At 39.3% G+C, this 26530-nt stretch overlaps 1 protein-coding gene and 1 long non-coding RNA gene across 2 annotated transcripts in view; one reads left to right on the forward strand and one right to left on the reverse strand.

Moving 5' to 3' along the window:
• Window positions 1-26530, reverse strand: part of LOC146543693 (uncharacterized) — a 102348-nt gene that overhangs the window by 71128 nt on the left and 4690 nt on the right. The window lies entirely within an intron of this gene.
• On the forward strand, window positions 8246-15935 carry RGS13 (regulator of G protein signaling 13). The gene is made up of 5 exons (XM_010715679.4): window positions 8246-8496; window positions 9456-9524; window positions 12154-12215; window positions 13271-13437; window positions 15320-15935. Exons 2-5 carry the CDS (start codon window positions 9460-9462, stop codon window positions 15515-15517), a joined length of 492 nt encoding a protein of 163 aa, XP_010713981.1. The 5' UTR covers window positions 8246-8496; window positions 9456-9459; the 3' UTR covers window positions 15518-15935.

Here is a 26530-nt window from a genome sequence, read left to right on the forward strand (position 1 = left end):
TAGAAATCATCTCACCACTGCCCTCACAGTTAATCCAGCTCGATGCTGATGTGTTGAGCACAGTAGATCAATCACACTTGCTTACGTAGAGAGGCGGTAACAGATGAGACTCACCAGCACTCACATTACTTGTGGTATTAGCACTATACAACAGCAAACAATGGGCATTTAATTTCACTGCAAACGTTGTATTAAGTTTACCCTGTAAAATATGCAGCATTATGTGTAGTCTGTACTGTCGTGGGACTAAGTAAAGAAAAGTTGCAGTTATATACGAATTATGTAAGTACAAGTTTGGTAGTGTCTGTGTGAAGTGATTAAGATCTTGTGACAATAGAGTTCATAACGAAAATAAACCCAAGCTTCCCCCAGTCTTGATGAGCTACTGTCATGAGAGACAGCTGTCACGTGGCTGGCAACAGAGGACTTGATCTCACCCCTGGAGATTCTCACTTTTCCAAAAATAACATGAGCTTAGTCAGGCACAGTGAGCTATTCTATATCAAATAGAGCAGCTGCAAACCCACAGACATCGGCTCCTGAGGACTTGCTGCCGCCCTTCAGGGACTTTTGAGCCTCCAGGGGAGGAAAACAGCTCTTCCGGACACAGCACAGCTGTGTGGCAGCATCGCCTCATCATCACAGCCTGATGGCTGCTGTGCAGCACATCCTTCCACTTCTAACACTAACTGATACCAAAACCAGCTCTGCCTTCCACACCAGAGTATTCTCACATTTGTCCTAACATGCTTACCACATACCAAGTGATCACATAGTTTAAAAGCCACAAAAGATCAGACTACCTACGCTCTTTGTGCTTGGGGATCTGGGTCTCATCTGCACTGGTAACCTCCTCAAAGCAGCAGCTATCTACATCCACTGCTCACGTCACAGGATGTCGTCACAGGACTACAAGTGCTCCCCCAAAGCCTGTTAAATATGAGACATCAGCTGCCTTCACAACTGACACTACATTGAAGTGATGCCATTCTTCTGAACTTAAACCTCTTGAACTCAAATAGACCCAACTCTAATTTATATCCCAAAGCTGCAGTTTCACAATTTTGCTATGATTTTGCCAAACGTCAGTATGACCCTTCTGACCAAGTCATGTATAGCATGATGAGGTAGGGCTGTTATTTTCCAATGACTTGTTGATGCCAGGGAAGTTGTCTGTTGTCTGTGTCTGGGAAGACTGCAGGATGGGGTAATGGTGGGTATAACATTTCCAACTTAATGTAATCCTCAGAGCTGGGTACAACCATCACGAGACGGCAGGCCCTGGAGGAGTCTCTGGAGGAGTGTCATGGGTTTGAGTTTCACAGCAGTCACTGTTCACACTATTGGAGAGGGCTGGCACTGCCCACACCTCTTCTGCAATAAGAATATGAGAACTACACAGGTCAGCTGCCTGGGTTCTTACCTTCAGAGTCATTTCAACCTTCTCCAGCAGCACAATTGAGTTTTGTCACAGAATAAACAGCAGAGCAGAAACCCAGAGCTGTGTCTGGGATGCTGTCATAAGCCCAGCATTATAGCCCTGTTGCTATAGCAGGGACATACAAAGCTGCTTGTTTAAACACAATTCAAGTATTCAACAGAGATTTACTGCACTGTCCATAGCCACCCATTTAATAAAGAGAAGCAGTTATAAGTGATGGTTCAGTGGTACAATTGAAACAGTGTACAAAGCATTCTAAGACGCTTCACTGACATGCTTTTAAACACCCAAGAGTTATTGCAGGTTTTTCTGCAACATCTCTTTCAAAATGCAGCGCTCATTTTGCAATTAATTCTTCCCTTGAAACACTGCCTAAATTGAGTTCTGGGGGGCTCAGAAGCACAACAGAACACGCAGACCGAAGGGATTAAAGACAGCTTTTTGTGACCTCGATTCACTTACAGGGCAAATGTACTCTATCAAGTTCATCCATCATTTCTTACTCATCTCCTCCTCCCAACCTGCTCACCAACAGCCCCAGGGCCTCAGATGGGTGTCAGAGCTGTGGGCTGAGCCCTGCAGAATGTGGCAGACTGTCCCAAAACAGTCGGTGTTACACAGCCATCATTCGTCAGGCGTAAATTAGGCAGGCAGCTGTGGGGGAACTGTCCTCTTCTTAAACATATGCTAGACTGCATTAATTATTGGTTACCTGCTAAAAATTTCCAGAATCACTCTGTGCAAAAGTGAATTGAATTTTTGCATGCCTGAAGGCTCAGTAAGGCAACTCAGTCAGGCAAGACAACAAAACACTTAATGTGTCAAACAGCTTAGCTGATTTATTTTTATTTTTGCTTTAGCTTTTCCTTGTTGGGAAAAAAAAAAAAAAAAAAAAAAAAAAAGCAGTAAGAGAAAGGAAACTTGGAGTTTTGTCCACAGACTCTAAGAAAAACCATTGATTCAGATTGCTGATCAGATACAGATAAGCACAGGAAAATGGGATTCAGTCCAGGGAGAAGCTTTATGATTTGACAGCAGTGACTCAGACTTTGCTCTACGAGTTCCCTTCCACTGCTGATGGAAACTTTTTCATTGTTTGCCAGTGTTTCGGTAGAAAAATCGTTGTGCCATCTTAGGGCATACTTTTGAGGTGAGTCAACTTCTCACTGCTGCAGAGAGTTCTCATTATGGAAGGACTCAAGAGGCCAAGTTTGCTGAATCTGAATTTGGAAGCCTGACTTTAGTCTCTCATCTTTCCAAACTAGTGAAAATATATTCCCTGAAATAGATATTTTATTATCACAGAATTGAAACTATGGTATAACACTGTATGTCTCTCACATGAAATGAAAGGACATCTGTATTAAACCTGTTGTTGGAAGCATACTGCACATGATAGCAGGAAGGAAATTAAAGGCGATGCCAAGCTCAGATGGTGAAAAACACCACAAATTCGTCACCTTAGACTCCTAAATGCCATCTGTCTGTGCCCACATTCTCAAGTAACGGGCTTTCCAGATGTCATTGTCTCCTTTGTGGCTGTGAAATAGGTCTGACAAGCAAAGACCAGATGACAATAGATGGAAAAACTACATGTTTTCATCTTCCATTCAGAGACATGGGTTAATTATCTTGGAGTGTAATCTCTGTGAGCGAAGCTCTGTGAAAGGAAGTTTTTATTCATTAGACATGAGTAGAAACTGCAAAACAAGTTCTTGCTTACTATTCGTTGGATGATTTAAATTTCTCCTGTATGCTCAGAAACAAAGTCAGAGTTAAGATTGTCCCCTGTTTTGTTCAGACAATTACAGCTCAAAAGGTCTTAGTCACAAAGATTTAAGAGCTACCAAGCATGGATGTGCGAATTTTGGAAATAAACTTAGCTCCCACTCACTTTTCCAAAGAGCATCAGAAAGCAGTTAACAGATCCCAAAGATCACAGTACTAAAACTGCACTGAGCACTTGCCTTTGGTTTCTTCAAGCAGCCTAAGCACCACACAAGCCCAAAGCATTAACTTGAGCTGTGATTGTGGCCAGCTTTCACACGGCCTCTTTTCCTAATAAAATTAATTATAACTTCCATAAGAAATGAAGAAATGTAAACTTTTCAGCAACGCTTTAGACTCGTGCGCAGAGGGAAACAAAGCAAATTGGCCACTCTAAGTCTGTTACACAGCCAAAGCACTTAAATGACGTTACAACTGCCTACAAATCTGACATCCCTGGAAATGAGAGTCACAGGTTTTTATTTACGTTATCAAATTACTGTGCTCTGTAATTGAAAGACAATCTTTAAAAATAAAACAGAATAAACGTGCCGTGCTAATAACTCATAAGCACATGAGTCTTATACTTCGTACTTCCAGATGTATGGAAAAATCTGTACTGTATTTACTGTATGGGTCATCAACTATAAAAATCAAGATAGGTTTCGATATACAGAAGTTGCAGAATGTCATGCTTACACAATGACATCACGGCTTTTAGGAAGAAAAAGGGAAGAAAAAGCTTATAACATACGATAGAGAGGTTTTCAGAACTTCTACCTAGACTTTTCAGCAATATTCCAGACTGTTTTCACTAAGCAGAGGTTTATTTAAGTTCACAGAGATCAGTGACAGCTTAAGATTTACCCAACTCTATGGGCAAAACCCAAAGAAGTCATAAGGATGGAAACAATTTCCATTCTTCAAGTTAGCAAAACTAACAAGCCATGCCCACTTTTATCTACAAGCAGAGTATATTTTCACCACCCATTTAATAGCAGACAGCTGGTCATTGTGGTGTGCTGCAGGGGTCTGTTGCCCTGGGAACGGACGTTTGTTGCATGCTGAACTTAACTTTTCTTGAGGTTATTTCCAGATACATAGCAAGAAAGTTCCTGACAAAGGAACTGGTCCCAGACGTGGCTGGTCAAAGCAACAGTATTAAGTACAGCCTAAAACATATGACTGGAAAACTCAGTGGCCATACTAAGCTAAAAGCAAGACTTTTGATCTGTTTTTCTTTTATATATTAAGTGCACTCAATGAAGAGTATGATAGTATATAGATCAGAGCATCTACTTTTTGTGCTCCTCAAGGAAAGACAAAGGCCTCTCAGTGTCTTTTCTTGAGTGTGAGCCTAAACCAACTGGCACACCTTCAGTGCTCCTATTTACTTGCCCTCGTAAGACAGAGCCTCAAGGATGTGAATACAAGGCAAGCCCAACCAAGCAAGCAGTGTTCCTGCATTCATGAATGCCATTGTGTGGGTGTACTGCAGGAGAAAGAGGAGGGTAAGTAGCAGTGTACAAGCAATGGAGTGTGTGGGTGGATGGAAAGAGCGGGTACAGTACAGAGAATGAGGCAGACAGGACTTCCAAGTTCACTGGTGTGAAACAGGTTCAGGTAGGCGAGGTGCTTAATGAGCAGAGGAGCATTAAAATAGAAACACAAACAGGAAAGATTGACTGTAAGAGCAAAAGAAGAATAAAGAGAAAGCATGGGGATTAATAAGGATGCTATTTAATGAGTGAGCATGGGAAAGAACAGAAAGAAATATAAAGCTTTGAGCAAGAGTTTGGATGGAAGCATTATCCTTGCTGACAAGAAAAGAATTGCAATAGAAACAGTCATCAAGTATGAGCTAGTTTAGACACTATATTTATTACTTGGAAAATGAACTGGCCAGAATAAGCAACAAGTTAAACAGCTCTGGCTTGATAGTTGTTTCTCTCTCCATCTTTGGCTCTTCTGTTTTCTTCACTTTGTTTTCTTCCTCTAAAGCACGTCCAGCTCAACTACTGAATGAACCAGGCAGTACTGGCTCCTATACAGCACATGCCCTTACAGCACCACAGTTCTGCACCCTAAGGATGGAATCTAAGGATTCAAATGAACAAGGCTGTATCAGAGGCCACATTAGACAGTCTGTCCAACAAATGCCTCAGCTACTTGCTTATCTCCTTCTCTCTCCTGGCTGGATAAGAAATCCCTTTCAGAGTTGATAAGACCATTCACTACAATCAGAGGGTTTCCCCAGGGCCTGCAGAAACCTACATCCATCCTCATGAGATCTGTTTGAACTTGCATCTTCTCCTTCAGATTGATGTCAGATGACATCTAGTGGAATATTCATGTAATAAGAGGGAAGGCATAACACAGGCTTGATCAGACAACCTGTCACTGAAGCATGTTGTGGTTTTCTTGTACTTTGCAAAAGATGTTTGATCACAGTGTCACTAATTACTCATGAACAATACTTAATCACTACATAGTTTAAGTTTACTAGGGAATGACCTTGCCAAAATAAGATTTTTAAGGTTATGCAAAAGAACTTTCAGATATACGTGTATACAAAGCCAATCCTGACATCATGTCCAGTGCAGGCACTGGTAAGTACCCAGAAGTCACAACTACCCCAGAAAGCTTTCTACTGTCAGCCTTCTAAGAAGTTTTTTTTTTCCACCTCTCTTCTAATTTACCCAACTCCTATGAGAAAGTGCTGATTCCCAAAGCCCTGGTATCAGTACAATCCACTAGAGACAAACAGAGCAACTTCAGTGCTATTGCACTGCATGGCTGCTTCCACTGGAAACGTTTCAGCAGAGAAGAATAAATGAGGTACAGATAAGTTGAATATTAATTTAACATGAGTGCATAACTTGGGCAACACCTGGGAGAAAAACAACAAAGGACCTCATACAAGTTAGTGAAGTTCTAGTGTCATCACTCAGACTGCACACATTACCACGCTGACCACTTGTAACACACCTCACACTGATGGGTCAGAGCTCTCCCATAACAACCCGATGTTCTTGCTTCATAATGCAAGAGGACCAAACCTGTTTGTAGTGCAAGAGTGCCTGCACCCTGTTTCAGCATGGACTTCAGAATTTACAGATGTTGGCTAAAAGTATTCGTCACCAAACTTGGACAATTCATGAAAGATTTAAATGAAGTAAAACAAAGCTTAATTTCATTGCAGCTGATCTGCGGAGACATCTAGATAACTTCAGAGCAAACAGCCTCTATCAGTGGTGCAGAGTCCAACAGAACTGTTCCTGATAGAAACCACAAGCACAGTTTGCCTATGGCACACATAAGGAAGAAGATGAGACAGGCGCCAGCACACGCAGAGCAGACACAGCCAAAGGGAAGTAAGACCTTCTGCATTTCAAGAAAATAATAATAATTAAAAAAAAAAGAGAAATTTAGAATCTTATCTCTACAAATGCAGCTAATAAATGAAAATTTTAACCAGAAGGAAGGATATTTGAGTTTCTATAGGTACAATGTTTTGTGCTTACAAGCACAGCATAAGAAAGGAAACACTTATTTTTGGCATGTAAAGTTGCTTCAGAATAGCAAAGGCATTATTTTAAGAAGTGTTCCTGATGTATAAACAGCTTCTTCATCATTTACGTGTGAATATTTTATGTAAAATTCCTAATACAAAGTAGTCTGAATGACATCACAGAGGACAACTGAGCAAAACTTAAGCTGTTTCTCCCCAAAGGCTCTGCTAAATCCTGCATGGAACATCAAAACCTGTGACACGGGGTAGCTTACAAGTCACTGGCTTGGCACAGAGATGCTGTGAATCAAAACAGAATAGGCTGCCCAGGGAGTCACCACGCCTGGGTGTGTTCAAGAAACATTCAGATATTGTACAGAGGGATGTGGTTTAGTGAGAAACATTGGCGACAGGACACTTGAAATGGATGATCTTGGAGGTTTGTTCTGACTGTAGTGATTCTATGAAAGCATGTGTTGGAGCTCAAAAATAAGTAACGCTCTGGATTGATATCATATCACATCTTGTACACAAGTGAATACTCTCAAGCCTTAGATTCATTTATCAGACAAGTAATTCCTCTGCAAGTATTATAGCCATCTGACTTTCTTTTTGATTAAGGCCCTGTGGGAAGCACAGCTCCTACACATTAAAAAAAACTTGTTAATTATTACAACAACAACAAAAAAAGTTGCACGATCTCCTCTTTCCCACTCATCATACATTCGTATGTACCAGCTGAAAACAGCTCCTGCAGCCTCCAAAGAGCTGGCTGAATTACCAAAGCAGAGAAGTTATGACGTACACGTGCTACCATTTCAACAGGGAATAGGGCACAAACATAGGCAAGGTCACAGGCTGTACTTGTGACATTTGGCCAGTGCAAAATTGGCACACATTGCATGAGGGCACGCTGTAGCTTTGCGTGCTGGATCTGTTTTGTTTATAGAATAACATCATTGCCAGCAGTAACAAGTGACAAACTGATGGAGTACAGACTACATACTTCTGTGGAATGAAGAAAACCCAAGGATAAAGATAAAATATTAGGAAAAAAAAAAAAAAAAAAAACCTAAGATCAGCACACTTTGTACCTTGGCCTATTTGGAAATATTTTGTATGTAAAGAGAATTACAAAGCCTTGGTTGTCTGGATAGCGGATGCATGTACATAGCCAGCTCTGGGGCACAGTATTCTCTTTAAAACTTCAAACTCTGCTTTAAGATGTTCCTCAGAGCAACAGTGTCTCATTACACAATGTGACTTCTCACCTTAAGAAAAAAAGATAATGAATGACACTTTGAATTTAGATGGAAGTAGCTGAACTACTACTTCATCTCATATTTTTGGGGAATTTCCATGCAGCACCAAGTGTAGGTTTCAAAGGTTGTGTTTTGTTTGTATTTCAGTGACCAGTGAGCATAACATGAAGACACACAAAAAAAGAGGGCACTAGGTAAAGACTAAAATAAGATAATGGGGATGGTTGACAATCCTACACCAGAATTTAACGTGTAATGATTTTAAATATAGAACTTTGTGTTGTTCTAAAATCCCCCTTTTATACAGAGGGTGAGATCACAGTGATATGAATAGGCAAATGTAGAGGAAGTTATACAGAAAGCAAGCAGAACGTAGTTCGGAGAATTCCACAAAAGTAGGAAATGAGCAACAGTCACTGGCAGTCCTACAGGGCTGCTGGAGCACAAACAGCCCAGCTGCAGTACCACGCTAAGGGAAGTTAAGGAGCTTCGATATCCTGTAGGAAATCTACTGGGTAAGATTCTCACATAATATCAAACTGGATTTGGACATTAATAAGACTAAGATCAGGATCATTTGAATGCAGAATGCTGCACTGGGAGATATGGCCTTGTTCTGTGTTTTATCATGTTTGAGTTGGAAGGAAAACTAGGCTGCCAGAATAGTATATGCCAGTCAAACCCAAACCTGAAAGAAACTATGAGCTGAAATAAATAATGTGCAAGATAACTGATTTGCTTACAGGCTGATCTATGTAAATTCACTCTCCATCCCTTGCAAGCTTTGCACAGCATTTGATCTCTCTGGAAAGAAAACGGAGAGAGATATAATCCAGGTCAGAAAATGTTGATGGAATTTTTGTTTTGCTTTCTTGTTTTTGTGTTTCTTGTGTGTTTGGTTGTTTTTCTGCGTGTATGTGAATACATTCTTAACAACCTTGTCCTTAGTACAAATCATACCTGCTCTCATGAACATCATCTCTATATGAGAAGAAATGCAAGACCAATTTCTAATCAGTATTGATTAGCTGGTAACTGCATGGCAAATTACTGCCTTGTATTCAGTTATTGAACATTGTCCAGTTTACATTCAGCTCTAATTCTTGATCCAAGTGTATTTGTCCTTTCAGAAAAGAAATAACCATCTTATTTTCCTTTTGGTGAAGCTCACTGTTTTAAGTTCTTTTCACAGTTGGGAAAGAAAAGAAATACCAGATCTATTTCTTTCCACCTTTAGAAATATCTGTTGAACTGCCTAAGTTCTTGCATGTTGCAATAATACATTTTGGAGTAATGGTTCATCCACAACTTAAAAAAAGCTTTAAAATAAAAGATGATAAAGATTAGATGTCTAAAATAAGAATGCTGTTAGAGTAGGTAGCACTGCTACATGGAGGACTGAATTACAAGTAGAATTCAAGATAGTCAGAAATCAGTATAGGAAGTTTAAAACTCACATAGTTTTCATATTTAGGAGAATGAGTCCAAATACTTGCTGGCTTTGCATGACATTCAGAGCAGAAGAAAATGGGATCATTTCTAAGTAAGTAAAGACAATTCTTACATTCTGCAGTACGGAGATATAGAACCCACAGAATTCACTATGAGTTTTCCTTACAAGCCTAAAATCATGCAGATGAGTGCAGCATCCTCACAACTGCTCCTGCTGACCACCGGCAACGCAGCTAATTGCTTTGCAGTATATTAAGTGTACATTAGCACTTCTCTGTTCAAAATAGGGTGCATCCTAGTGGGAACTTTTAAGTATTAAGGCACAGGCCTGACCTAATCCTTGATTTAGTCTCAGTTTTATGCCCCAAAAGAATCTGTAAACCCTATTTTGTGCCAGTTCTTCTGAAGAATTCAGACTATTGGCAGAGAATGAATACATCCGTGTCCTTCCATACATGAAGCTGTGCTGTGGAGTGGGAAAGAGAAGCAGCAATGCCTCCTGCAAGTCATCAGTTGCATCCAAACTCAGTGGAGGCCAGGCATAGCCGTAAGTTTTGGTCAGCATGTCATACATCAGGGTGGCTAAAGAGCTTCTATTAGATACACCTGCCAAAGAAATGTTACCAGCTTGTACCCTGTACTTATTTACTGATTGGAGAAAAATACATCCTCCATAGCAATATTGAGGTATTTCTGTTGACTATCATTTGTGTGAGGCTAAGTGACAGCTCAGCAGAAATCCAGAGAGCATTTCTGGGCAAGGACTTCTCTTCTATACAACAATGTCTCAGCCTGTGGGATACTGATGCAGTGCAGCCAGGGAAATCCCAGGCACTGGGGGAGAACAATAAACAAACTACAGCTCCCACAAGGTTTGGCAATAGCATTTTACATATTAAATATTGGAATCCCAGCTATAAAGCCTCAGATAACTGTGGAGAATACTGATGTTTCTCAGCGTAATAGATGTTCTCCAGCAATTTGAATCATCTTGCCAATTAAAGCTGCGAAAACATCGCAGTCAGCACAGCAGCTATGAGACTGGCATTAATAACACATGTTCACACATCCCTTAGTAACATTCATGATTCTGAAAGGAAAGACCAAAAAAAAAAGTAAAAAGCTTTTCCTCCATGGCAGCTGCCCCATCAGGTCATGTTCTTTCTGCTTCAAAGATTAATGCCAAAGGCAAATAATCAGACATGGAAATAAGGTGGCCCTGCTGATGATGCTCAGTGAGATGGACAAGACTTTCATATACAAATGCTATTGCTGACAGGAGCGAAAAATTATTTGCATCAGTAACACTGACTGTGACTCAGAAGTGGCTCCCAAGGAAAAGGAGCATTCAGATGAATAAAGATTATCACCTCCCACAATAACAAGCTTCATGAGTTTCCACAGATGAGAGCCACTAACAGATGGGAGGGGGAAAAGAAGAACTTTTGATGAGAATTAAACACACTGGCAAGAATTACTAGCACTGTAATTTGATAGCTGTAAGATTTGTATTGATATATTTCCGATCACACAAACTTGACACAATAATCAGTATGCCTCAGTACACTTGGTCAGAGAATTCTACCAAATTAAAGATGAAAGGGTAATCACCAGTATTGAAAGCTACAAAACCTCTGGTGCCTGTAGCGCAGCAGAAGCCTATGAAGCTGCATGCAGCATCCATACTTAAGCTGATTTTGCTTTTCATTATGGAGGTATGTGAATATCTCTTCTGAAGTGTTAAGTATCTTTTACATGGTACAGTTCTAGAATCACTAAAATTATACCTCATGCAAAAAGGGAGCACTCAGAGAAGCTCTCTCTTCCCAATTCTGGCTGACTCATAGTGGAAAGCACTCACTGGAATACATCTGTGTTTTCTTCTACTAATATAAGCAGGAGCATTTTTTCCAAGTTACTAGCATTGAGCTCCTAGAATTGCAAGGCTTAAAAATCAGTTGGTCTAAGTAGAGCAACATGCACATGTCTGGCCATCAAACATTTGTTTTACCTTACTGTGTTTAGCCTCTCACCTCACTGCTTCCATACTTTTTCCCAGAGTCAGGCAGGAAACTCCTACAATCTTATGAAATTGCCATTTGAGTATAACAAACAAAAGAAATCTCGTTTCATCTTCAAGAAGCATTTCTAGGTTAGTAATAGCACGTCCTACTGTATTGTAAACAACTGGAGAGAGATGGAGAGGATGTACCTTACAGCTGAGGTTGTGTTAAGCTTTCAGTATTTATGTTAGGTTTGGAGCTTATTTTCAGCTCAACTGATAAGTCAACTTAACTGCAACTTGGTCATGAAGGGTCTTTAAAAATAACAGTAAGAATCTGGGCCCCTAAAAGTCTTTGTTACTAAATACAAGTGTCAACGTTGCATAATCAATCACATAATTCCCATACCAACCTGGTTACAATCTAGAAAGTCACTACTTACCACATGCTTAACCTCAGCACAGCTCTAAATCAGTAAATACTATTTCCAGAGGAATTAGGTAGGAGCACCTCAAGATGGAACTATGTGCTGTATTGAAGAGATTACATGCTTAGTAAGCACAAGACATAAGATACACAGAAAAGCTCTTTCAAATGCAAGATTCATACATCTCATTTAAATTAGGGAACAGATTTTCAATAACTAGTTATATATGATTTATATGTTTGAGCCCTGGCTAATTCTATAATCATCTCCTTCTCTTTTTTATCCTAAAGGGTCTCTTTCGATGAAGTGCTACAGTGGTCCCAGTCTTTTGAAAAACTGATAACAAGTAAACGTAAGTAAATGTATGTTCGTATCCCAGTTGGATTACTGAAAAAGCTTCTTATGGAGCACAATCAGCAAGACGAGCAGTATATGCTGTAAGCTTTATCTTACGTGCAGCTACTGAAAAACAGCTTAGGGAGTTGTGCTTACCACGCATCACGCAGAAGAAAGTGAAACCAAAAGTGACTTGGCAACACCGTGTATAGCCAAGACATCATAGCTAATGGTGCTTCTGTACAGTGTAATGCCATGGAAGGCAACTCAGACCCTCATACAGGAAGAACTGTAGCCACAGCAGAAAATCTGAATATCCACCTTCACTATCTCCTTGCCTCATTCATGGCTCAGAGTAGTCCCAAATTCCTCCACATGGCTTGCAGTCTGACTGACACATCCCTGCTGAACTTTAATATTCACAAGACTGTCACCAGAGTTACAGCACAGCGCAGATTTCTCAAAACTATTTCTGAGGGTAGCCATTATTTTGAAACTAAGTGAAGTATTGAGAGGAACAGAATGAGAATTTGTAACTATGAAGAAAAAGGCAGTTTTCACACAATTAAAACATTTAACAGCAACCAACTTGGCTTGCTACACTTCATAAGGAAAGCACAGGGAGAAAGAGCACTTTTTTTTTTTTAAATAAAAAAGCAACAGTTGGGTGCAAGTCCACGGTTACTGCTATATCACAACACGCCATCTTTAGCTAAGTGAAACTCAGAATTCTGCACCAACAGGAAAGCTTGGTTCAAGTTAAACACTTGTGGCTTCCAGCAATACTCAGACAGTGCCTAGCGTAAACTTCAGTGCTCCTGAATAGCAAAATGCCCAAGTTCAAAGGAAGTTCTGCACACATAGCAAATGCAATGTCAAAGTATACAGTTCTAGGGTGAATTAGTGCATTTGGATTTCCCACTTTGATATAATCTTTCAATAAGAATATTTAGAGATGTAGAGCATGGTTATACACACTACCTTATAAATATCTCTACTACCTTCAAAGGCTTCTCCAGGTTATAAACATGGTATGCTGTATATGAAGTTTGGCTTTCAAAACGTTTACAGATGGACCTATGATCTACAAGACCTACTTGAAGACAGAGCACAGTGATGAAAACATAGAATTCTGGCTTGCTTGTGAAGCTTATAAGAAGATCACATCACAAAGAAAAAGGATTTATGTGGCCAGGAAACTTTTTACAAATTACATTCAACCCCAGGCTCCAAAAGAGGTGACATACCCTAACATGAGCTTTTTATTTCCTCTATAGAATTGTCTGAAGCGTAACATAGCTTACAAAATGCAACAGATATTTAGAACTTCTCATAAAGTGATTGGAGACTCCTGTTCATCCTCCCAAAACTCTTCTGTACCCATAATATCAATACTTTCTTTCACTGCTTTGTCTATAAGAAAATGCTTCATATGTATCCACACACCATATATGCATGTTAACACACAGACCCAAATTCATGGGTCTTTATTTTCTTTTAAGATCCACGGGCCATTGATCTCACTTCAGTAGATCTTGAACAGTGCCATTCCCTCATGCAAATATTAATCTGGTCTTTGCAAGAGTAAACAAATCAAATGAAGAACTCCACTCAGCCCTTTCCCTTTAGAAAAGGAGTCGATAGAAAGATTCTGAAATAAGTTAATCACTTACAGCACCATAAGGTGTAGGGAAAATACTGAAGATTTGAGCATTAAAAAAAAAAAAAAAAGAAAAGATTCAGGTGACCATGCAAAAAAATTAACTCCTGCTCAACAGTTTCTGCTCTCTGACTTAAACCTGTTTTGCTTACTACCCTCCTTGAAGAAAGTTAAAAGTTAATACTGGCTATTACTGCCTCTATCCCAGCAGAATGACATAGCTGAAGTATCCGCATTCATTATTTTCTGGTTTACACACAATCATAAATGAATTACAGAATCTCAAAACACAGCCTCTCTGTTGACATCGAAGGCCAAGCCAAACCAAACCCAGCTCTGCTTGGACTCCAGTTGTTGGCTGAGATATTGCTCCTTTAAATGACTAAATCACTCCCACTAACGTAGAAGTAGAAGAAGTTTGAAGGCTGTAGGTTTTAAAACACAATTGAAAGTATAATTCCTAAACTTTTTATTTACTTACCGGGGTGGTGGGGTGTGTGTGTGTGTGTGTGTGTGTGTGTGTGTGTGTATATTTGTAGCGCGTCCTACTATAAGAAACTCAGCAAGACATTCATGTTTTGAGAATGAAGTGTCAGTATTGCCAATCACAAATCCATTAATCTAGGCTAAGGCCATAAATCAAGATAGTTAAGAATAAGTTATTTAAAAATGAGATGCATTGTGTATTTTTTTTTTTTCCCCTTACAATATAACATATTTGAATCTTGCTACTGGTTGCCTAAGTATCTAGGTTTTCAAGACACGTTGACTGCCTTTTCTCTATATTCACTATCAACACAAGAGCTAGATACCATTCTTTAAAAAGGTAGATGCTAAGTGAGAATATTGACACAGTTCATATTCAATTTTAATTAAAAAAAAAAAAAAGGCAACTGATATGGAATAGCCACATCCTGGTCCATAAACAACATCAGCACATACTTCACATCTTTAGAGCTCTCCTCTCAGCAAAAAGACACCAAATCAAGCCAACAAAACAATGCAATTCATCATAAGCTAATAATAATAAAACTTCCCATTTAACTTAGTATATTTTCCATCCTTAAGATAGCTGGGGGGGGAGGGAGGGGGAGGAAAGCTTTTCCTGAAGCTTTTCTATACATCCCACACCCTCAGGACTGCTTCTTTTAAGTCATACATATATATTTTTCCATTAAAAACACGGGACAGACTGGGACATTCAGACAGCTCCAAGTCTGCCAGGCTTTTGTTCCCCAAAGGAGTAAGTTCCCCATCCAGCTGCAAAGACTAGATTTTTCTGACATTATAATCAGAAAGATACTGCTACAGTAGATAAATAATGACGTGCTGATTTTAAAATACAGGATACATAAAAATAAAAATAGAGAAATAAAAGTCATTCAGTACAAGTGATGTAACTTCAACCTTCCTTTGCAAATATTTAATGATACTTCAGTAATGCTGATTTGTGTTTTCAGATTAACATTGACAGCCCAGTGAAGAAATCAATTGTCAGGAACCTACAGGAACCAACAGAGTCCTGTTTTGATGAAGCACAACGCGTAGTTTACATGCATATGGAAAGAGATTCCTACCCTCGATTTCTTGAGTCAAAGTTCTATCAACAGCTCAAATACAGACTCCAAACTGATAGCAATATTCCATCAGTACATTAAAGAGAAGGGCTGAAAACCTCCATCTCTAGGCAGCGCTTCTAAGACTTAAAGTAAACAAAAAAAAAAAATCACAGTACATTAGTATTAATAATCATCTGTTATACAGTTCTGCTGATCTCAGAATTGATGAAGAACTACTTTCCCTCTTCTCCAAGGGTGGGTTCTGATTTTGTCTCTTCCCCCCCCCCCCATCAAAACCCTGAAGTGAAAAATAAAGTTTATAGATTTTCAGTCCAAAAAAAAAAAAACAAGAGTGAAGTTTCAGTCTTTGATTGATGTACAACCCTGACAACATTTCCAGGAGTTTTTCCTTTTGAAAGGTCTGACATACCAGTTTTGCTGCTGGAAAATAAATGATAATTTGCCTGTATATAACCTTGAAGAGGAAAAAAAATATATTCATTGCTGCATTCACCAAGTTTTTGTTGTTGTTTTACTCCTATCTTCTTCCAAAGTAAAAGAAATAAACCAAAGATATTGTGAAGTACAGCTGCTCATTTAACCTTAAGTTACAAGGCAGAGTAATTATACAATTTTATGTTGAATTATGGTGTACAACATATATCACAAAGGTACTTAGTCTACAGAATTATATACTGTACAGCTTGTGCCAGTGAATTTATCTCCTGTGATAAAACTCATTAGCATGTGATCCTTTCTTCTGGATACAGACACACAGATACTTCCCTTCCTTTTCAGGTTCCTTAATAACTAGATAGAAGGAGAGCTTATCTTTGAGTATCATCCTATAACATGAGCAAGCATCTCTCCTTCTCTGGTTTTACTCTCACAGTACGCTTTTACTCTCATTCTTTCCTTTTTTCTTTTCTTCAACCAGAATGGATAAGCCCTTTCCTTTTCCACCAACTCTTCTTACACATCATTTTTATGAACTTCTCAAGCTACAATTTGTGTACTTGCGTAGAGCAGAATAAAGCAATTCTAAGCATGATCTACTGTAGCACAGAAGGCATTAAAGTAGCCTCAATATTGTAATGAAAGATTGCACTCATCCTACATAAAAACATTATTCTAGATAGGTGTGATCATTCAGCTCATAAAATCATAATCAACAAGGGCACCACGCTAACTTTTGATGCATGTTGGACTTGAGCTCAATAGACTCTGCAGATGCCATAGAAGAAATGCTGCAGGAACTTTTTAGAAGCAATTCCTGCAGGGAGGCAGGTAGGTGACAAAAGCCTAAGAAACAAGCACACACCGGGCTGGTCAGGCAGCATGCTGGGGCATCTTAGCACCAAAGAGATCGTCCAGAAACGAGAACAGTCTGAGAAATCAGAAGACCCACAAACACAGGAAAGCACTTTACGCCATAAAACGTCTTATGTTCGTTTTGCTAATAAACCACGTGTTTAACAACACACACTCCTGGCTGGCTCATTGATTTTGTATTGATTGAGGAAATCTTTCTGGAAATGAAAGAGCTGGCGAAGTTTTTCTTCCCCTCTAGCTAGAAGAGATCACTCTTTTCCCAAAACAGATTGTTAACAGGCAAAGATTTCTTGCTCAGTTTTTGTTTTATGTTACAGCTGCTCAGCAATAATAGTTTATTTCATCAAATCACATGATTCACAACAACAGTAACTTAAGACAGCAGCAATAATTCACTGCTTTTAACAGCCTCATTAATAGCACTTGAACAAGCTCAGATGTTCTTCCCCCTAGCAGACAACACTAAAATGTGTTTGCTCACATTAATCATTGTAATATGCTGTTTGTTAAGATTGAAAAAGCTTGAAGTAAATGAGTTGGCAGAATTCTCTCATTCTTACTAAAAGCACAAAATGAGGTTTAAAAAAAAAAAAAAAACAGTGGCAAATTTTCTTCAAAGTTAAGCAAGATAACACGTAGAAAAGTAAAAAAGCTTTTTAACAGCTAACTATAATCAACTATGGAAACTGTTGACCTACTAGAGGCTATTAGGGGATTTTTAGGAGCTTATGTTCCCAGAGGAAAACAAAGTGACTTTAGCATTTTCAAGTACTGTCAAGTTCACCATGCCAAGCATCCCTGCAGTCATAGGTCCCTTCAGGAATTATGTTTGGTCTAATATGCACTAGACACAGAAGAAAGGCTGCAATCAAAGAAAAATAACATTTTCCTGCATTCTCTAATCAGAGAACAGGATTACATGGGTAAGGTATTTCCTATGCAAAGGCTGCATCCTAACACAGGCATACCCAAAGTCTACAATGAAGCTTCAGAATGGTGGTTATTTCTCTCTCCATTGAATTGTACATTTAATAAGTTGTCATGTAGCACTGAGTAACTGTACAGCTTTAAAAGATAATCCTCTGTGTGTATGTACATATAGATTATATACAAACATTATATATCTTATGATTTTTTAAATGTAATATAATTACATTGTAGAGCATACATTAAAATTCTCTTTCATGTGTGTCCTATACAGTATTCCTCAGCCCACATTTCTGCAGAATGAATGAATTGATTACCAACAAGTATTTTTCCCCCCAACCTTCTCCTCCTCTTAAACACCAAGATCAGTCATGTGTCATTTCAAAAGCATGGCTTGGGTTTCCTGCAGCCAGCTACCTGATGTAGTGTTCTTGTTTCTTTCAAGTGCAGACACTGGAACAGCTGCGATCCTACAGATTCTCCACTATGCCATGATGCAACTGAGAACAAAAAAATTTGCATCCAGTGTGGTGAAGGGCTTCTGTGGTGCTCACAAGACTCAGAACAAGTCTTTAGAAGCTGTAAGAGCACACATCCTATTTCCTATCCAAATAACTTGGCAACACCTGGCACAGAGAATACTTATTTTTACCCTCTGCAATGGAGAGCTAATTGAGAGATGCCCAAATTTCCAGCAAACGGAAACAAAGCAAGTACCAATGAACACCAGTTATCTGTTTATCTTCCACACAACATTCAAAACACATGCTGAAAGAAAGGGGGAGGTAAGTGGGTTTAAAAAAAAAAAAAAAAAAAAAAAGGAGCCTCTGCAGCATGAGGGCAAGAGATGAGGCTGCAGACCCTTCTCCACAGCCCTGTCCCTTTGGGATTCATTTACCCCACAGATTCATGGCTGTGCTTCTCACTGAGTAGGAAGTGAGCGAGCCCAAACCTAAAAGCCCGAGCAAGCTGTGGTACAAGGCTCTGCTGGTAGAAAGGCCTGAAGTACAATGTGAAAGCACAGCTGAAAGATTGCATATCGTGAACATCAGAAGCACCAACAATCAGAAATGACAAATTGTCATTTTATTTGCCAAGTCCTGAAGGAAAATTGCATACATCTAATGACAGATTTAAACAGTTGCCTCTAGCTCCTATCAGTAGCAGACTGGTAAGTCAAATTTCCCAGAACATCCATCACTGGGGCTATTGCTACACATAGCACCAGCCAAGGCAAATAGGTTTTTCTCCCACACTCCTTGTCTGCAAACAGCAATTCCAGTAATCACCTCAGTAACAACAGGTGAGCAAATAAGGTATTTAATTTTTCCTCAGAAGAAACAGTTACGTGCTCTATTTTATGAAGGTATTTCCTTCCCACTACATCATGGTCTGCTTTGCCTTTGCTAAGCAGGTGAAGGTAGCCAGCATAGAACTGTAATTTGACTTGCATCGATAGAAGAGGGAAGAAGATAACTTCCTATTCAAAGTACCAAAAGCAGCTTTTCATACGCTTGCAGTTATTAAGCTTACCATTCACATGCTCTGGTAACAATTCATATGCTCTTCTCAGCACTAGAAGCGTCACTGTTTCCTGTTAATTACTGTCTGCCAACAGACTAATAAGTGCTTAGCTGAGATAATTGTGTTCTGTCTAGTAAATTTGCTAAGGTATAACATTATAAACACTTCAGGGAGCTTTCTTTTTTCAGCCTCAAAAGTGACAAAAAAAAAAAAAAGAAATCTAGCAAACAGATTACTTACTCTTAAGCTGTAACAAAAGGGTCAACCAGAGAACTCAGTGTTGAGCTAATGATTGCTGGAAGACTTTACCCAAACACGCTAATCATTTTGCCTCTAGCAAGTTGGATTTACTGATGACTGTATAGCACAACAATGAAGCTAATGGTCTAAATAATCTGGGCAATTATTATTATTATTATTTATTACTAGTTTTGAAGATTTTTTTTTTCATTTCTGTATCTGCACTGACTCTGCCAGCTATTTGAGCTATAAAAAAAAAATAAAATAGCTTTTCTACCCAGCATCTAAAGGTTTACAAGTGAAGTCAACCAACCAGAATACATCTACTGCCTTTTGTATAAAGGTGCTAATCTACCCCACCTGTACTTCACATCAGCAAAAGAAAGATCAGTGTCACTACCAAGGACTGTCTGGCTATACTAGCACAAGTTTATAGCAGTTGTTGAGAAGCTGGTTTGATAAAAGTACATCTCGTGACTCTGAAGCAGGGAGGCTTTAGCCATGATGTAAATTGGAAGGATTTCTGGACACAGAGAACTTGATTGTCATATGTTTATACTATGGTAATGCATGCAGTCTTCTTGGGAAAAAATAAAAAAATAAAAAAATCACAGGGCATTAGTGCTTTCTGCATTTGAGAACTCATGGAGGAGTAACAGAGCTGAAAAACCAGCAGGTAAGAAACTTCACTAGATATACAGGCATACTATACAGGTCACTTCAAAAGTAATACCTATTAGTTATTTCCATGGAAACTACAACAGATACAAAAAGCAAAATAGCACTATTTATAGAGCAAGTTTTCAGCTAAAAAATAAACCACAACAAAAAACACACTTTTTCAACCCAGTTGAACACAACAACCATTAGCTATGTACTGCTGCAGTGATGAACAAGAGCATGCTGCTCTTGTTCTTGCTGAAACACACTATCCACTGCCTCACTGTGCTCACATCCACTGTTGGCTCTCTACAAACATTTCTGAACAGCCCCTGTAGGTTTCTTGGCAAAACACAGCCCTACAGAAAACAGTGCCACCTCTTCCTCTCCACCTTGCTCTTCTCTTAGGGCCTCCACATTGATCATCACGCTGCCAGCCATAACAAGGGATCGAGAAGAGTCCCTCGAGCTGTGACTCTCATGCATGCAGCATGACTAGGTCTGTATCCGTGGGCACAGACCTTGCAAGGCAGTGGGATTTTCATACCTAGGAGAATGGAAAGTCTCAGACCGTGCACCTCCTCTCCCCACTGCAACCAACAAGCTGAATGTTGCTCACACACCCCAAAGGGGAATCTAAGCATAATTTTGTATTTCTTGTAATCTACCAGTCACAGCAGTGTTTTAGATGCCACTACTATGCTGTTACATGCAATTGTTGAGTTCTCACAGAAACAATATGGATAAAACTCAATTATTTAGTAAGATGTTCTTCTAAGCCACGCTACCATAAAGGCAAGAAATTATAGCTTCTATTTCAGTAAGACTGTATGATTCTATATCTTTAGATTAGGAAAGTGTTTAATGCACACAGTTAAAAAAAAACTAATCAGGCTTAATCATTTACATACACAGAAGCATTTAAAGAAGCAATCTGCACCAAATATAAATCAGAAACTTTCCAGACTTCCCTCATAACATTCCATTTGAAAAAAAAAAAATCATTTAAAAACCACAATTAAAATACAACTATGAGGCTTCAGAAGGCAGAATGATTTTAATTAGTATACTATTCCTGCAAGACCAGAAATAACAAGAGCTAAAAAAGAATGAAGAGAAACAAAACTATAAAAAGCCTTGTTTCCCGTTATGTCTAACATCAAGCTTTCTAAAACCCTTGCAAACAATTTGAAGTCTACCAGATGTGGAGAGTGGAAGTTGTCTTCTCCTTCCTAACTTGCACTTCCATTCACTGAAACAGCGAGACTGATCATATTTGGTCCACATGTGTAATTGTATTAGTGAAGTAATATAAATGTTTGTATGGGCAGTATTGTAAAGGAGACAATTTGGATCCCATGAGAAACATCAGAATAGAAGCACAACATTCCTTTGGTTGCCAGTAAAGTAAAGCTGCTCTTGATCAGTTTTCCATAGCTGTTGTCTCTTTTTTTTTTTTTTTAATCTGCACTGTTATTTTTTAGCCAAATAGATTTATTGATGTACATAAATAGATTTGGTTGATGTACAAAGCACACCTGCTTGTAGAGCTAAACCAGCCTTGTCTTAAAAATCTTAGAATTGCTTGTGTTTGAAGGGACTCTTAAAGACCATCTGGTTCAAACCCCCCGCAATCAATCAGGTGCTCACAGCCCCATCCAGCCTAATCTTGGGTGTCTTCAGGGATGGGGCACTCACCACCTCTTTGGGCAGCTTGCGCCAGCACTCCACCACTATTGGAAGAAATTCCTTATATCCAATCTCAATCTTCTCTCCTTTAGTTTGAAACCATTTCCCCTGGTCCTATCTCAAAGACCCTGCTAAAGAGTCCATCCCCTTCCTTCTTACAGCCCATCTCAGATCACCCCAGAGCCTTCTCCTCTTTATGCTGAACACTTCCAGCTCTCAGGCTGTCCTTGTAGGGAGGGTCATTTTTGTGGTCTCCATCTTACAGGATGAAGATGCTGTGCTCAGAGATGCTGAGGAAACTAAAACTGTTGCTGTCTCTTGTCTAAAGAGCTCTATCAAGAAGCAATCACATCATTAGTTTTGTCATTTCAGCTCGTCTACTTACAGTTAACGTAATTTTGAGTGTGAAGTAAAAGATCTGAAAAGCAATTTACATCAACACATGATTAAAGTCTGTGGACAGCAAGTGATAAAGTTCACTGAAGCTAAAAGCACAAAGCGTACCCTACTTAACTCCAGCGCAACTGAAATGGCAGATGCAACCACACAGAAATAATCCCAGAATAGATTCTCAGATAAGTGAAGAAACAAGAAGCACAGAATCACAAAGGGGAACGTACTCATACTTGTAGCATGAGTTAAAATAAGAGGAAGAGAAACAAACACAAAGCAGTGCTTTAAAGGCAAAGGCACAAAGGGAGCAGCTTTCAGGTAAAGTAGAACAACTTAAGGTACGTTACATTTTATTCCTGTATGAGTGCTGTGCTGACCTTGACCCATAAAAGGGGCTGAACAGGAAAGGGAAGGATCTGGGCAAGCAGGGAATAGCAAAAGAAGTTATTTATGGCGTTGAGATGAGATTTTAAAAGGTATCTTTACAAACAAAGAGCATTTAAAGAAAAACACAGACTTGCAAATTGTACTTTTATACACATTTCCTTTCTGGCCTCTTCAATTCTGCATTTATTTCAACTCACAGAACGATGTCAGTCACTTCACGTTCAGTTGGAAACATTGCTTTCAGTTGGCAGTACTGCTAATCCAAAACTCCCCACAGAGAGGGGAAAACCAAAAACACAATGCACCCCACCATTTCTGTCATGTAACCATGTATGTTATGCTTTCCTGTTTTCTAATTCATGCTTTTAAAAGGAATTCTACTGCCAAGCATCATTTTGAAAGCTACTAGAGACATTTGAAAGGCATTTTTCAACAGATTAAAGCAGTAACATCTGTCACAATAATTTAATTACGTCCCAAAATATAAACTGGGCTCCAAAAATAGGCTCATCAACAGCACTAAAAGCAGTTCTAGCCCTTCTGGCGTATATGAAGATTTATTTTTGTACTTGTTTCTCAGTTTTCCTTTTCTTCTCTCATCCTTTGAGAAAAATCCCATTAAAAAATACCTAAGTCTGTTTTCTTTGTTTAAGTTAATCTTGTTTCAACTCCTGAATTTGGTTCTTAGGTATGTAAGCCACAGGTTTGGTGGAAGAAATTTTACTTCAACTATGATGTTATCTCTACAACCATACCACATCTGCACGACCTGCTGTTACAAGTCCATTTCCCTGTTCAATACAGACTATATTGGTCAGCCACTAATCTAATATATCAAAGCCATAAAGCAATTCTATCTATTGACAGATGATGTCAAAACCCTCCTAGAGTTGCAGATAAGAGTGTTGAGAATGGGGATGTTCAATAAACACTACTGGAGGATGGAGGGGCAAGTAGAACACCCACATGTTTCCTTTACCTTTCAAGTTCTAGAGGTTTTGACCAGGGAGCTGTTTGTTTTCTACTTGGCTTTTTCTTTTATTCCTTTGGCCACCATCTGGCCTCACTAAAGTCCTGATTAGTCCAGTTACACTGAGTATGCTTGGTGCTGGTTGATGTAGATTCCCCTCTAGGTTCTCTGTGTAAGATAAGCCAGCACTCACTCACCCACTGGACTCTACTGACTGTAGAGCTGGTGAGCCTCTTGAACTAAAGCCAGTCAGTTACTGCAGCAAACAGCAGTCAAACATCTTGGAACAGAAGACTAGATATTAGTTATGTATCATCAGATGGCTGGCACTAGGTGTCTGACCTTATTTTTCCCCTACAGAACATCTTTGTTGATACCTCATAACTCCTCCAAGAAAGAGCTGAACAACTGGCATAGAGGACGCCGAGCCAAAACTCTGCTTACCCTTCAGTAAGATAACTGGATAATTACTCCTTCTGCCCAAACTGTGGTACAATTACCAGCTACAAGATCAGCCTACAACCAGCAGGTGAGGAAGTGGCATTCCAGCTCCCAGTCCTGACAGCTGCACAGCTGTTTTCATAAAGCATAACTCATCTTTGACTTAACAGTCACAGTGCTTTCACCACACTAATCCAGTGTTCAGAGTATCAAGCCATCACCCCCAAAAACGCCCTGAATAGACCAATGGGAATTTTGTTCAGCAGCTCGCTGAGTCATCCCAGAAGGAGCAACATGAAGCTTTAGTTGCTGTTGCTCACCTTAACCATGCTCTGTGCAGAAATATTTTTCATTTTCTTATATACAGGCTCTCTCTATGGAAAGTAGAAAATCTGAGGCAAAAGGCTGTGTTAATATTATAGATGTATTTGATGTCTGTGCTTTTAATTGAGGTGTCAGGATTGTGTGGGATTCAGTTAATGAACCAAGCTTGAAAAAAATGTCTGAAGATACTCTTTGAATGCCTGTCTACATCCAGTTCTTAGAACTTCTTATCTCACATTAAAATGCCTAAAGTTCATTAAACTGTGACAACTTTCTCATAAGAATTCTTCTCAACAGTGATAAGGGGCTCCTAAAAACACTAAGTTGCTTTTCTTCCTCCCCTTGGTCCAGATTAGACTGGAAGGCTGTCAGAACTGCACCTGTCCTTGGCCTTGTCACAGCCTAGTCCACACAAAGCAGCCTGAACAAAGTTGTTAACAGCAAAATTCATATTTACCCCCCTTGTGAAGACTTGCAGTTTGTTCAACAGGAGGAAGGTGACGTGGTTAATAGCTAACATAACCAGAACTGTAATAGGTATGTGCACATTACAGAACACACAGTAGCCAACTGAGCAGCTCGTGTTGTTCTAGCACATTAATAAATATTCATTAAGATGCGTCACTTGTGTTCCTTTTTAATGATTCTTTAAAAATGTTGCTGTCATGAGAGGTGTAACTTATTCCTGCCTTACTGCTACTGTACACAGCATGGCTCTGTTTCAGGTTTTTTCCCCAGAGATATCTGAATTCTGGGGACCAGCCAGCTGTTAGTCATAAATGAATGAATTAGCGCTGAGATAAGCATAAAACAAGAGAAAAAAAAATGTGAACTAAAATAAGCCCCATAGGAGTCTGAAAAGCGTTGCCTAAATAGCAAAGTAATGGAGTTTTATACAAATAGGAACTGCAATTCTATCCCTCCAATGAAACGTATACAGCAAGTGACAACAAAGAAATAATATCCAAAAATGGTGAGCATAAAAAGTCAATTCAGGATCCCTTATTTCAGGAAAGAAGCAATCTGGAAGGGAGTTCCCCAGATATTTAGGGCTTTCTTTATGAGCTTTCTCATTTGGATCACTGGCCATCTGAATAGCATGTTTTGTTTTGTTTGTTCTCTCTCATTCTAGTCATTACACACATGACAACTGTGCCAATTGACACTAAAAGAAGATAAACCATGTTCCTAATGGAGGTGTTCCAGCCCTTCTTGTCTAATTGGGGTTACTGCAAGTGGCAGTGCACAGAGGAAAGGTGAATTGCCAACACTTTCAAGCACCTGAACTGCTGTGTGGGGGCTCTAAGTGATCTGATGAGCAACGATTAAAAAACAGCTTGCTCTTTCATCAATGACAAATCATGATTATTGCTTCAAACAAAACCTCCTCTGTACCAATCATAGCTGTCACGATAGAGAATAAGTAAAAACATGCATTTTAGTCATGTGCAGGTTAGCCTTTGAGTTTAGCTATTAGCTATGTACTGCTTACACAGGTTCTGTAGCTTTAACAAGTGTTTTTTTTTTTTCCCAAAGACTGTACATGCAAGTGTAAAATACTTAAGTATTTTTGAATATTAACTACTCACTAAGCCCTTCATTCAATATCAATAAATAAAAAACCCACAACAATAATTCCTGAGAAATACCACTGCTCTTACTCCAGTTAGAAGAGACAACACGAATAGCAGCGCACAGTATCCTCAACATAGCAAGACATGCTCTACAAGGAAGCATTCAGCCCTGAGCTTTGGTGAGGATCCAGGAAGCACAAGTCTTTGCAAATAGGGCTCTTGAAGGGATTTTGCAGAGGCAGTCCTTTTCTTCTCAGAGGCTATACATCTTTTGTATATTCTGTAGAACTAGCCATTTACAAAGCAAGACTCTGCACCATCGCAGTTTCTTGGTAATGATTTAAAGACAGGTATCCAGGTCTCTCTACAAGGTACAAAACCGGGTTTCACCTCGGCAGCACTTGTTCCCATCAAACTACTCCCATTCAAGTAGTCATCGGTTTGGAATTTTTGCATAATCAATTGCTCTTTCCAGAGCTCTTCCAACAAATTTCTCCACTCATTGCTGGGATTTGCATCAATAGGTAGGTTGGACAAGGCTATTTCTAGTGCGAAGCATAACACGTGCTTTTTCTTCTACTGTACTACTCACACACAACCATGTAGACCACTTTTTCATCTCTTTGCAACCTCCCCTCCTCTCTCTGCGTG

Source organism: Meleagris gallopavo, chromosome 10, assembly GCF_905368555.1.
Source record: "Meleagris gallopavo chromosome 10, MGAL_WU_HG_1.1, whole genome shotgun sequence".
NCBI classification, from domain to species: domain Eukaryota; kingdom Metazoa; phylum Chordata; class Aves; order Galliformes; family Phasianidae; genus Meleagris; species Meleagris gallopavo.